The 13,288-nt window shown below is 37.3% G+C and overlaps 1 protein-coding gene across 30 annotated transcripts in view; it reads right to left on the reverse strand.

Moving 5' to 3' along the window:
- Positions 1 to 8,623: 8,623 nt before the first annotated feature.
- arhgap23a (Rho GTPase activating protein 23a) overlaps positions 8,624 to 13,288 on the reverse strand; it is a 135,630-nt gene continuing 130,965 nt past the window's right edge. For 22 of the 30 annotated variants that reach the window (XM_087244904.1, XM_087244918.1, XM_087244914.1 and 19 more), the window contains one exon: positions 8,624 to 13,226. In XM_087244904.1, coding sequence (XP_087101030.1) covers positions 11,838 to 13,226 — 1,389 coding nt within the window. In that variant the 3' untranslated portion in view covers positions 8,624 to 11,837. The remainder of the gene's footprint in view (positions 13,227 to 13,288) is intronic. The other 8 variants (XR_015481054.1, XR_015481053.1, XR_015481058.1 and 5 more) reach the window with 1 other exon arrangement.

The raw sequence follows: 13,288 nt of genomic DNA on the forward strand, positions 1-13,288 counted from the left end.
CTCATCAGACATATATTCCTATGGAATAATAATAATAATTATTATTATTATTATTATAATAATTATATATATATATATATATATATATATATATATATATATATATATATATACATATATATATATATATATATATATATATATATATATATATATATATATATATATATATATATGTATTACGTTAGTAAGTATTCTTATATGTGGATGCAAATTCTGTCATTATTTACTCTTTCTCCACTTAATTCAAAGGTGCTTGATTTTCTTTCATTATCTTGAACAAAAAGGTAGAAATATTGAAGAATGTTAGACATTAATGTTAGAATGTTAGAGACATAATGATAGTGAATATTCCATATTCTATAACATATTTTTTGGTCTTGTGTTCAAATTCAGAATTTTTGGTTTGAAATTTTTCAGTTCTTTGCTAAAGTTTACATTTGTGTTTTCTGACCCAATGATAGCAATTTTTGGCTGGTAAGATTTACTTTAGACTCTCAACCGAAATGTATAGTGACCTGTTTAATATGGCATGATCATAGCTAAAAAAAGTTATCCTTTGTTTCTGGAAAAAAAAAAATGTTAGGCCTCTTTTTTTCTAACTGGCTTCTCTGACTCACCTCCACTTTACATTTAGAAAAAATTAGATATACCACCTCTGGGAACTCTGTGAAATTTGATCAAATGTGGGATCCAGTATTTTTTTTTTTCTAAAACACTATAAAGACTAATGATGTTGTTTAATTTCTGAAGATTTGTAAGTTTTTGTCTCTCTCTTTACATCTATTTCTGTGTCTTTTTGTAGGTCATTTATGTTTTGTATGTCACCATTTTCTCTTGTTTTATGCTTTATTTTACATTTTGCACAGATTAGTGTTTCATGATGGGTTTGTGTGTGAATAAGTGTGTATTGGTATTTCCCAGCTTTGGGTTGCGGCTTGAAGGGCATCCGCTGCGTAAAACATATGCTGGATAAGTTGGCAGTTCATTCCGCTGTGGCAACCCCAGCCTTGTTGTAGTTTTTCTTTAACAAAATTAAGAACCAAACAAACAAATCCTAATCTTGCACTTTTGAATGGTAAAATTAAAAGATATCAAGAACCAGAATCAAGATTGTAAGTCTCATACTTCTTTACAAGAATTTTCATGTAATTTTTTACAGCAAACTCAATAAAGATTCTACTTAAAAAGTGTATTTACTGATTCTACTCAAAATTCAAAGAATTTATTGGACTTATTCTACATTCTGACTTTAATTTACAAACATAAAAACAAAATGTCACTACATGGTTCTGAATGTCCACACCAACTCCTAAATACCAAAAAGAAGGTATTTCAAGTCAAAGTGTCTTTAACTGAGGCCCAATTATGAACATCCATGTTTATGAAACTTTGTGACATGAACATGTAAGCTACAAGAACAAAATATTGTGTTTACAGATTAAATGCCATCATTGTGCACACATAGTAAAAGTACTAAAAGATTAGTAAAAACTATTAAAAGACTTGAAAATGTTCATTCATTCATTTTCTTGTCGGCTTAGTCCCTTTATTAATACGGGGTCGCCACAGCGGAATGAACCACCAACTTATCTAGCAAGTTTTTACGCAGCGGATGCCCTTCCAGCCGCAACCCATCTCTGGGAAACATCCACACACACTACAGACAATTTAGCCTACCCAATTCACCTGTACCGCATGACTGTGGGGGAAACCAGAGCAAACCCACTCGAAGGCAGGGAGAACATGTAAACTCCACACAGAAACACCAACTGAGTCGAGGTTCGAACCAGCGACCTTCTTGCTGTGAGGCGACAGCACTACCTACTGCGCCACTGCCTCACCCTTGAAAATGTTTAATTATAATAATAATAATAATAATAATAACAACAACATTAATAATTCAAATATTCAAAACATTCAAATATTGAAACATAAAGCAAACCAAGAATGCACGCCTCATGAATAGGCGAGTGTCAAGTAGTGAGTTTTCAAGGATGATTTAAACTATTTAAAAGATACAGCATGTCTAATTTCATACACTCTCAGAAAAAAAGGTACACTGTGGTACAAATAATGTTCCTTGAGGAACAGTTTTGTAAGGTTGTACCTTATATGGTACAGAAAAGACCTCTTATGATTATGTTCTGTACACAACTGTTCTCTCTCACAAAAAGGTTAAAAAAAGTGTTGAACAAACTCTTCTATTACAATATCTATGAAAATAGATATTACTGTAAAGGCAAGGTGATTTTATGAATAATTTCCATATGAAAACATGAATCATCATTTAAAAGCATACATGCTTAAAGAAACTCATAAACATTCATTATTAACTTCTATAATACAAGACAACTGGTAAAACAAAACTAAAGGTGTTGTGAACTAAACATTTAAGGCATTATTAATAAACATTTGTTAAGCATTTTCTGATAAATACAGGTTCATTATTGATATCCGCACCTTTTGGTGTTTGCTTTCAGCTACGCACGTGAGCTGGCAAAAGTCCTGCATATACAAAGTGTTCATGCAGACATTTTATTGTAAAGGTAACCAAAATTGTGCATTTCTCATTACAATACACTTGCATAATTCTATTTCTATTTTAAAATTAAGTAAATTAAATGAGCTTTTAAGTGATTACAAAGGTATTGTGTGAAAACTGGAAAAAAAAAGTTTTATATTGTACATAGCAGAATGTTTCTGTAACATTTTTGTGAAAAGTGTTGTGAAATGTTTTGCAGAGAAATAGATCTTTTGATTTGTTAAAGTATTTTTTAGTCTATATCGTAAATGGAAAAGGTGCATTTACACAAAAACAAAAAGAACTTTAAAAAAAAAACATTGTTTTACTTTACTTTAAAATGTATTTGATGTTTTATATTTACTGAAAATAAATTGACCCATTTTGGATATAGCAGAATGCCTTTAAATAGTTCTTGAAGGAACACCTTTGACACTGTTAAGGTACAAAGTGTCTTGTCACTGTAGTGGTACTTCATGAATCAGATTTGTATGAAGATATAATATTGTACCTGCAGGTTTTAAAAACCAAATGTACTTTTTGGTTTCTCATGGTACAAATCATGTCCTTAAAGGTACAAACTGCAATGGTACAATTTTTTTTTTTTTTTTGTCTTAAAGTACAATTCTGTTCCATAAAATGTTACTGTCCCATTGACAAGGGTTTGGACCTTCTTTGGTAAAACATTGTATCAATGTAGGGGAGAGAGTTCCAGAGCCTTGGAGCCTGGGATGCGAAAGTCACCCAGTCACCCATAGAGCGCAGACGGGCGAAGGGGACTGTTAAAAGAGCAGATACTGATATGGTTGTGGGCTCTAAATCATGGTCAGATGAATGACAGCTTTGAACGTTAAAAGAACATAGCAATACATAACAGGTAACATTTAATCCTATGAGAAATGCAGTCCCCTGTGTGGGATTATTTCTGAGCCTTTGAGTACAGTCCCACAGATGGCATTTAGAATGTACAGATTATTCATTAATTCATTTTCCTTTGGCTTTTTATTTGCCACAATGGAATTAACCGCTAACTTATCCAGCATATGTTTTACACAGCTTATTTCAGCTGCAACCCAGTACTGGGAAACACCCATACACTCTCACATTCACACACATACACTACGGCCAATTTAGATTTATTCAATTCACCTATTACCCAGCCGGGACTCGAACCAGTGACCTTGCTTTGAGGTGACAGTGTTAATCAATGAGCCACCGTGTCGCTTGTACAGAATGTTGAAAATTAAAAAATTGGAATCAGCCAATCTTCCTAATCTGTGCTCACACTAGATTGCACTTTCAAATTTCTGTACGGAGCTCACGTTTTTGATCTTCTGTGAGTTGGTCTCCTGCATAATTTCGCAGGTCAGAGTTCACCGAGCTTGAACTTCGGAATGCAAAGCTTTTTTTCATGAGCTTGAGTTTCTAATCGGTTGCATACTGAAGCATAATTAAAATCGAAGCTTAAAGGGTTGCCATGGATACTAAAAGGAATGCAGTGTAATGCTCAAAAGCTATAAAAAAAACTCACTTCTAACTACCACTAATGACCACTACAAACCTGAGGAGATGATGGAAACATCATCATAATGTATGGAAACAACTGAAGAGATGAAACACATTATTAACAAATAAACAGTCGTAGACTTTAGCCTAAATTTGACTGCATGCGTGTTACTCTGGAAATTTGTTATGAAAATTAATTTAACACTTATTGGCTTTGCACATTTTTTATCCTTTTCATTTATCTGTCTATTTAATCATGTATCCCATCTAATCTTTTATCTGTTTTTATTTGTCTATAATCTGTAATATGATAATCTCTTGTTTTTTTTTTTTTCAAAATGTTCAGACTATATATTTTAACACACTCACTCACTCACTCACTCACTCACTCACTCACTCACTCACTCACTCACTCACTCTCTCTCTCTCTCTCTCTCTCTCTCTCTCTCTCTCTCTCTCTCTCTCTCTCTCTCTCTCTCTCTCTCTCACACACACACACACACACACACACACACACACACACACACATACATACATACATACATACATGGGGCACACACGCAGTATATAAGTGCTGCTTGAAAATTTGTGAAAAGCCTTGCAGAATCATCGAAAGTTTATCAGTGAAGAGCCCCTGCCCTTTTTTACTTTAAGTAGAGTCCCCCTTTTCCTTTTGTTTTTATTTATTTATTTTTATTTTTATTTTTTTTACAAAAAACGGATATATGTACTTGTGTGTGTGAGTGTGCGTTCTGTTTGTGAACAGCTATCCATGTTAAACAAAAAAACCTATCTATGTATCTATCTACCTACCTACCTACCTATCTATCTATCTATCTATCTATCTATCTATCTATCTATCTATCTATCTATCTATCTATCTATCTATCTATCTATCTATCTATCTATCTATCTATCTATCTATCTATCTATCTATCTATCTACCTATCTATCTATCTATCTATCTATCTATCTATCTATCTATCTATCTATCTATCTATCCATCCATCCATCCATCCATCCATCCATCCATCCATCCATCCATCCATCCATCCATCCATCCATCCATCCATCTATACATATATATATAGCATATATATATATATATATATATATATATATATATATATATATATATATATATATATATATATATATATATATATATATATATATATATATCATTCACTGATGCTCCATTCAGTCATAGGACGACTCCATAACAGCTTGCATTCGAACGTGCTTTCATATTCATCATGAAACACAACTTCTCAGAAACCAGAAAAATCGCAACGAATACAAACGTCTTTCATCCACTTCAGACTTGAGGCTGCTGTGAGATTTAATACTCGGAATGATTACAAATTGATTGCAAATCAAGGTATTGCTGCCACCTGCTGACACACTCATGAAATAAATAAGTAAATAAAACGTTAAAATGTGTAAATATTCCGCCAAATAAAATGTTATATAAATAAAAGTAGAGAAAAATCTGTCTAGCTATTTACCCATCCATCCATGGCATGTTACCACATTCTACACTATTAAAATTATCAGCATTTTTTGTAAAGCTCTGATATCATTAATTTTCTTTTCGGCTTAGTCCCTTTGTTAATCCACAGCAGAATGAACCGCCAACTTATCCAGCACGATTTTACGCAGCGGATGTCCTTCCAGCCGCGACCAATCTCTGGGAAACATCCACACACACACACACACACACACACACACACACACACACACTCATTCACAACGGACATTTTTAGCCTACCCAATTCACCTATAGCGCATGTCTTCAGACTGTGGGGGAAACCGGAGCACCCGGAGGAAAGCCACGCACGCGGACGCAGGGAGAACATGCAAACTCCATCCATCTCAAATGTACTACAAGTAAATGATATTAATGACACCATAGTGGTTAGTTGCTTGTAAGGAAAAAAAAAATCAAAGACAAAACAATCTAACCACCATCACGTTTAAACCTGTTAAGTAGTCTCTTAACACACGGACCTACACAGCTTTTTAGGTCCCTGAGTCCCTCTATGCTAATAATGCACACACACACACACACACACACACACACACACACACACACACACACACACACACACACACACACACACACACACACACACACACACACACACAGTAGAAATGTTGGGCTCCACACAATTGATTTTACAAATTCAAGTAAATTGAACATAAAATAATGAAGTTGTCCCAAAAAACCCTTAAGAATTGTGTTATTTCAGCTCATTTTAAATAAGCAGCTTGAACAAACAGCAAACACCATTTTTTGAGCGCATGTAATTAAACGAAAACATCCCTTTTTAAATAAAGTTTGCTTTTATAAAAATTAAAAACACTATAATCTAACCCTAAAAGTGAACTTTGTGTAGACATAAAACAATTGTTTTTTTCTCTCCTGTCAGTATATTGAGAGCATTCTTGAGCACAATCTAGTTATACTTTTTTTGTGAACACATTAATGTACAATATTTTGACTGTTTTTACAAAGGAGGAGATGCTCAGAAGGAGGTTTTGCTGAAGCCAAGGTCAAAGCTACATTCTGCAATGCATGTCTTCTTCTACGGACTTCATTTTATTCATGCTTAAAGGGCACCTATGATGAAAATCAACTTTTGTAAGCTGTTTGGACAGAACTGTCTGTATGTAGTTTGTCCACAGTCATATTGAGTTATATAAACCCAACAAGTCTCTTTTTTAAAATTTCCTAACATAAAAATAATTGACAGACGCCATGTAGCCTACACACGTCCACAGAACTTTTTTTTTTTTTTTTAAATAAGCTAGCATTAAAATATTTGTTACAAATCTCTGTGATTTTTAAAAAGCTTTATAAGTTTAAAACATTTTTAAAACGGAGCATGTTTTTAATAGAGTAAAATTGCTATGTAATTCTTAACTGCTATAATCACCACGGCCGCATGGTGTCGGTAAATGCGCATATATATGTATATGTATGTATGTATGCATGTCTATATGTGTGTGTCATCATTTCAGAAAGGCTTATATAAACTCCACCATAAATGCATCAAATAAACTCACTTGGTATTTTTGACTAATGAGCTGTATTTCAGCTTCCTCCGTGTCTGTCTCTGGCCCCATTTACACCGCCAGTTAAATGTGACCCGATTCCGCAGATTTTTTGCAGAGCTAAAAGCAAGACAAGTTCTTCCATCGTGGCTAGTGTGGTGCAGATGCTAGAACCCGCCTTTACGCATATGCGATGTTGTGAATAGTATGGCAAGTGTAAACACATTAATCAAATATGGGTCACAATTAAAAGAACAGGTAAACGAACAGGCAAAAAAAATAAAAAATAAAAATAAATGTGGGTTTCCCCCGGGTTCGTCCCACCATCCAAAAACATGCAACTTAAGGGTGCTTTCACACCTGCCTTATTTAGATTGATTGAATCGCACTAGAGTTTGTTTTCCATTTTGGTGCGGTTCGTTTGGGCAGGTGACAATGCAGCAATCGTACTCGAGTGCGCACCAAAAGCAGAAAAATTAGCTCGGTACACTTTCAAATAAACCCTGGAGCGGTTCGTTTGTGGTCAAAAATATTTGTTGACAGCGCTTTACCAACAGAGAGAGAGAGAGAGAGAGAGAGAGAGAGAGAGGAAAACATTACCTGATGGATCGTTGGTAATATTTCCGCAAGATGATAATGTCGCAGTTTGGTTAAATTAATTCACGTCTCCTCCTAAAGTGGCGAGCGATGCATTAAAACATTGTTTTCCAGCCGCAGCCGCGCTTCATTCTCGAAATGTATAGTTTGTCTAAAGCAGGGATACAATCAGTCAGCGCAGTCGTCCCTCCATAGTAAAAAGCAACATTTTGTGTCTGCCGGTTTACTTGCGGGAGTTCAATGGCATTTTTCCTGCACGTGAATTCTGACCAATCAATAAGCAGTTTAGGAAATATGTTCAACAACATCTGGCCTAAAAGTGATGTGGATTTTGTCAGATGACTGCATTTTGGTTCGTTTCAACTGGTTTGGACCTAAGCCAGCAGTGTGGTGTTAAAACGACCCAAAGACGGCAGAAAATGCAACAATGTATCATTAATTGCCTTTGGTCCGAACCAAATGAAGCAAACTACAGATGTGAAAGCACCCTAAGTTAACTGACTAATCCAAAACAGCACCATAGACATGCTCCTAGTAAGTAGTTATCTCTTAAGAGCAATCACTATCTGTTCATTAGCTACTACAGCAGGGGAGTTCTCGAGAGCAACCTGAGCTCAAACTCCCCTCACACCTGGCAAACGGGAGGGAGCCCTGGGCTTGAGGATCTTATGAGCTCAGGGCTTTCTCGCAGGAAAGCATGCCAAACAAGCTTTATAATCAATAATCAGCTAAGTGTGAACTCTTGAATAAATAATCCGATGGGTGTTTTGAGCTGAAACTTTACAGACACATACTAATGAAACCAAAGGTTTACCTTACACCTTGTAAAAGGGGTAAAATACGCACCCATTAAAGAACAACAACTAAGAACTATTCATAAATTTAATGCGGTGTATATAAATGATAACAGTGTACATAAACAACAAGACAAGAATCAAATACGCTCTGCAATAAGAATTTATTATAGCTTGTGACAGACACTCTTTGCAGGTTAGATCTCTGTTCTTTGCATTGAGGTGAATAGATTTCTGCATAGTATTTGTAAGTCACAGAGAAAGGCCATTAACAGGGAAAACAGTCTAGTGGAGTTAAAACAGGTACACCCCAAGATTTCCAAATAAAAGTACTTATTATATTCATACAAAATATATGTATAATATATACTGTGTATAAAACAAACAAACGAAAAATATTAAGGGAAAAAAAACAACAACGTTTCAAGTAACATCTTGAAAGAAATGACCGTGCACCCAAGCGCACTTTTGTAAACCATATAAAAGCTAAAATAAAAGAGAAAAAAAAGGAAATGACAATATAATATATGTGTATTTACAAGGTTAACTTAAGCAAGGCTTTGTACAAATGTTACAAAATCATTTGACACACACACATACTCGACCACATACGGTTTACACAGACAATTTCAGACACACATACACGCTCATCTGAAGTGATTTCACCAATGAGCCGTCACTCAGTGTAGATGAACATGTGGGAAGGTGAACGCCACACACTGCGTCTTATGTTTCTTAATGTAGCGAGTTACTGGTAGAGTTACGCAGCTGCTCTGAGCTCAACGGCCTGTGTTAAATCTAGTAAAACCGTCACTATCAACACTGCTCTCGTTTGATAACACTGTTTAACCAATACTGTACCGGCACATTATCGGTTCATCAGGGACTTGAAAACATAAAAGCACTCCATGGCATGTACGTCGTGAGGGTCTTGGCAGTCATTTTGAAGAGCTGAATGTTGTCGTGTGACTTGCCAGGATTAAAAAAATAAGGAAATGTGAAAGGAAGAAAAAACTTTGGCAACAGTAAGTAAGTGTGATGTAAATTCGACTTGACCAAGGGCTTTACATTGTATAGTATAGTGTAGTAAAGTATAGTATAATAGAGTTTGCATTTTGTACTCAACACGGCAAACTAAAGGACCGTTCACACCAACAGCGATTCACAGAGACAAAGAGATTCATCTATGCAGATTCACCGGAGGACAGGATGATGCTAGTCACTCATTTGCATAAATAAGAGTACTCATTTTTGGAAATGATTAGCAATGTACTGCAGTGACAATAAATAAATAAGCTAAAATTGAAGTTTGAAACTAAATTATTGCGGAACATGCTGCTAAAATGACACCTAAAGACATTCTGGGGGTAAAAAGCTCATTCGAAGTACTAATTTCTTTAGACCTTTGAATTGAGGCAGAAGTTTGTCCATTTCCATCCTATTCCTTATTACAGATGACACGTCAAAACTGGTTCATTTAGAGAAATTGGTGCATTTTCTCCCTTATGTCACCCTGTCGGTCCTACACCACCCAAGCTGGGATCAATCCGGCGACTCTCCGCATGGGAGTTGGTTGCACTAGCAAGTAGGCTATAGACCATAGCATCCATCACCACTAGAGCACCTTTTCGGGTTTAGAGGAGTGAGGTTTCCCGCACAGCACTATACTAGCTGACCTCTGTTACACTTAGATGGTTTTGTTTAAGAATATGGGTTACACGAGTACTGCAAATGTCAAGCATACAAATGATTGCATTAGTTAAATCAAAATGCACCTCTTGATGTTTAAATGTTGAAATGCATTGTAAGAATGCATAAGAGCAGAATTTTAGAATAATCAGATGCACTCTTAAAAGAGTAAATTCATTTTAGTTCATGAAAGTGAAACAAACCAAATGAAGGTGGTCATTTTCCATACAATTATGAAAATCAAGCATTAAACAAAGCAAAAAATCCACAGGTCTGAAAACAGTTACTGCAGTTTCACTTGAACTTCAGCTTGTTTGGTTTTGAACGTGAAGGGTTAAGTAAATGATGACAGAATTTTCATTTTTGGGTGAACTATCCCTTTAACCCTAGTTCATTGTTGTTAAAGGAAAACTCAGAGTTACAGTTAAACAGTTGAGTTTTACAATATTTTAAACCCATTCAGCTGATCTCTGAGTCTGGTGAGAGGACTTTTAGCTTACCTTAGCATAATTAATGGAAATGGATTAGAACATTAACATTAGACCACTAGAGTTTCAAGTTTCCAGCTTCCAATTTTCTTACTTTTTTTAAATTTACTTTAATATCTTATTTTATTTCAATCTCAATTGTTCAATTTCAATTTATAGTAATGTACAGTCCTGAATTATGTTGTCAATTTATGTTGTTTGATGTAGCACCTTGGTGCTGGAGGAGCAATGTTTCGTTTCACTGTGTACTGCACTGTATATTGTTGAAAAGACAATAAAGCCAACTTGACTTGACTTGATGAATGAATAATTTGTATTTCTACTCTGATATTTCACACTCTACAATTCTAAACCCTTTGGTTATCATCCTTATTTGCATATTTGCTGTGTAAGTGTCATTGATTGGACAAGTACAGAATGTGGTCGGTACTTCCATGCTCATATTATTTATTGTTGATTGTAGTTAAAGTTTTAAGTTAAACTATTAGATGATAAAAGGAAACAAGCACTGAAATGCCAAACCTTTCACTGTAACTGCCCAGCAGGCACACAACATCATAAGATGTTATTATTGGGTTAGATTTAGGTTGTGACGTCAGGTGACCAAAATTTGATGTCCAGCCAGCATCTAAAGACAATTTTACAACGATCTGTCAGATTACGTTGATATTTGGTTGATTTTAGGTTGTTTTGGAAAGTGACCATAATACAACGTCTGATAGATGTTATATTGGTAACAACCACACAACATCAAGGTGTAATTTGATTAGATGCTGATATGATTTTAGGTTGGACATTGACAACAGCCAGACGTTGGGTTCTGACGTCAACCCGATTTTCATTTCCAAAACAAAATCCAACGTCCCCATGACGTTGGGGTACGTTGGGCTACAACATCAATATGAGGTCATGTTGACGTTCTGTGCCTGCAGGATGAGTTTCATAACCCTGGGTTAAAAGAAGTTACCTTGCTTCTAAATTACAAGTGTGAAAAGTAACTTGCTCTGTAAGAAAGCAATGTTTAAAACAATGATCACCTGGGGTTATGCCTTAAGATAAAAGTGTGGAAAGCAAGTGTGAATCGCTGTTAGTGTGAACTCACTTTGAACATACCGAGTATGCAGCTACAACACAACCCAAATCCAACTCTCTTGGTTCACTAGCCTGTACACACCACCACTGCTACAAGAAATCACGAAAGCGCGAGGTAGGCACGGCCCGACGTGCAGTAGGGGCTTCAGTTTCTGAGCACTCTGGGTGGGACTCTCTGACATCCTGCTTTTCAACAGGGGAGGGTGAAGCTAGAGGTTTGGTGCTTTGGACCGTTGGCTTTTTGTCTGAACAATCCGTAGGGGAGACGACCACTGTGTGTCTCCTCCAAGCGCGTCTCTTCCGGCGCGTCTCCGGCGAGAGCTGCTTTCTCAGGCCAACGCTGCACAGGTCATCCGCCGAGCCCATTAGACGAGCACGTACCTGATCCGCCAGGGATCCTTGCCCGGGGGACAACACACACCCCTTACTTCCGGGACCAACCATGGATATTGGCGTACACTCGTTTCTTATGCTAAACCCTTTGGCTTTTGAAGAAGGAGACGGAGAGGAGTCAGGGATTTGATTGGCACCTGACTGGCGGTCCTCCTCTGCGGCGGAGGAGCTCGAGAGTTCGGAAAGGTCCACTGAGGGAGCTTTGGCTTTGTCCGCCTTTGTCCGACGGCGTGCAAGGGTGTCGCACTGTATGAGGCGGTGGGAGTTGAAAGAGCGGTTGTGGAGCCGCTGTGAGGCGGATGAGGAGTAAGAGGAGGTTGAGGGAGTAGACGAGCGTGCTGCGCTGTCCTCTGGGTTGGTTGTGATGTGTTGTGAAGGGGGAGATGGAGCGGTGGCGGAGCCAGAGGGTGTAGGTGATTTGCAGTGCGCATAGAGGAAGCTCTGTGGTGCGGTTGGTTCAGGAGACGCATGAGAGTTCTGGTTGGAACGGTTTGGTTTTTCTGGCCTTTCTTGGGTGAGGGAACGTGAAGCAAACCCGCTTTCATTATCAGTTTCACTCACTAGTTCACTATGCTCATCATCTGCATCCTCGCCCCGCCCCTCTGAAGCTAAGCTCCGCCCCAAAGTGGACAGAGTAGAGTAGCCTGACACAATAGAGCGAGCATCATCTAATCTCCAGCTGCGTCCTCCTTTCACTTCAGACTTCTGCTCTTCCTCTTCGCTCAGCAGCACTGTTGATGTCACTTCCTCTGTTGAGGAAATGCTGGGGACTACTGTTTCCTTCTGCTCTTGTGCCTTCTGTCTCTCAGCCCCCTCCTCCTCCTCTTCATCATCTTCCTCCTCTTCATCGTCATCCTCCTCTCCCTCTGCTCGTGGGGCACAGAAGGATGCAACCTGCCCCATCTCTTGCAGATCGTCTTTCTCGGAGATGCAGGATTTAATTGGTTCATGCTCAGAATCGTCGTCTGTGCTGCTGCCGAGGAGACGGCCGTTGTGCCGCTTCCGCCGTTTGCGGGTCACAGCCGACATAATTGATAATGTAAGGATATCCTTGGCAGTAAAGTCACGTTTTGATCCCCATGACCCCTAAGTATCATTAAAGTAGAAGAAATAGATTAATTATAAATATATGGCATCATTAATAATTA

The sequence above is a fragment of the Danio rerio genome, chromosome 3 (genome assembly GCF_052040795.2).
Source record: "Danio rerio strain M-AB ecotype USA chromosome 3, GRCz13ab, whole genome shotgun sequence".
Lineage (NCBI taxonomy): Eukaryota > Metazoa > Chordata > Actinopteri > Cypriniformes > Danionidae > Danio > Danio rerio.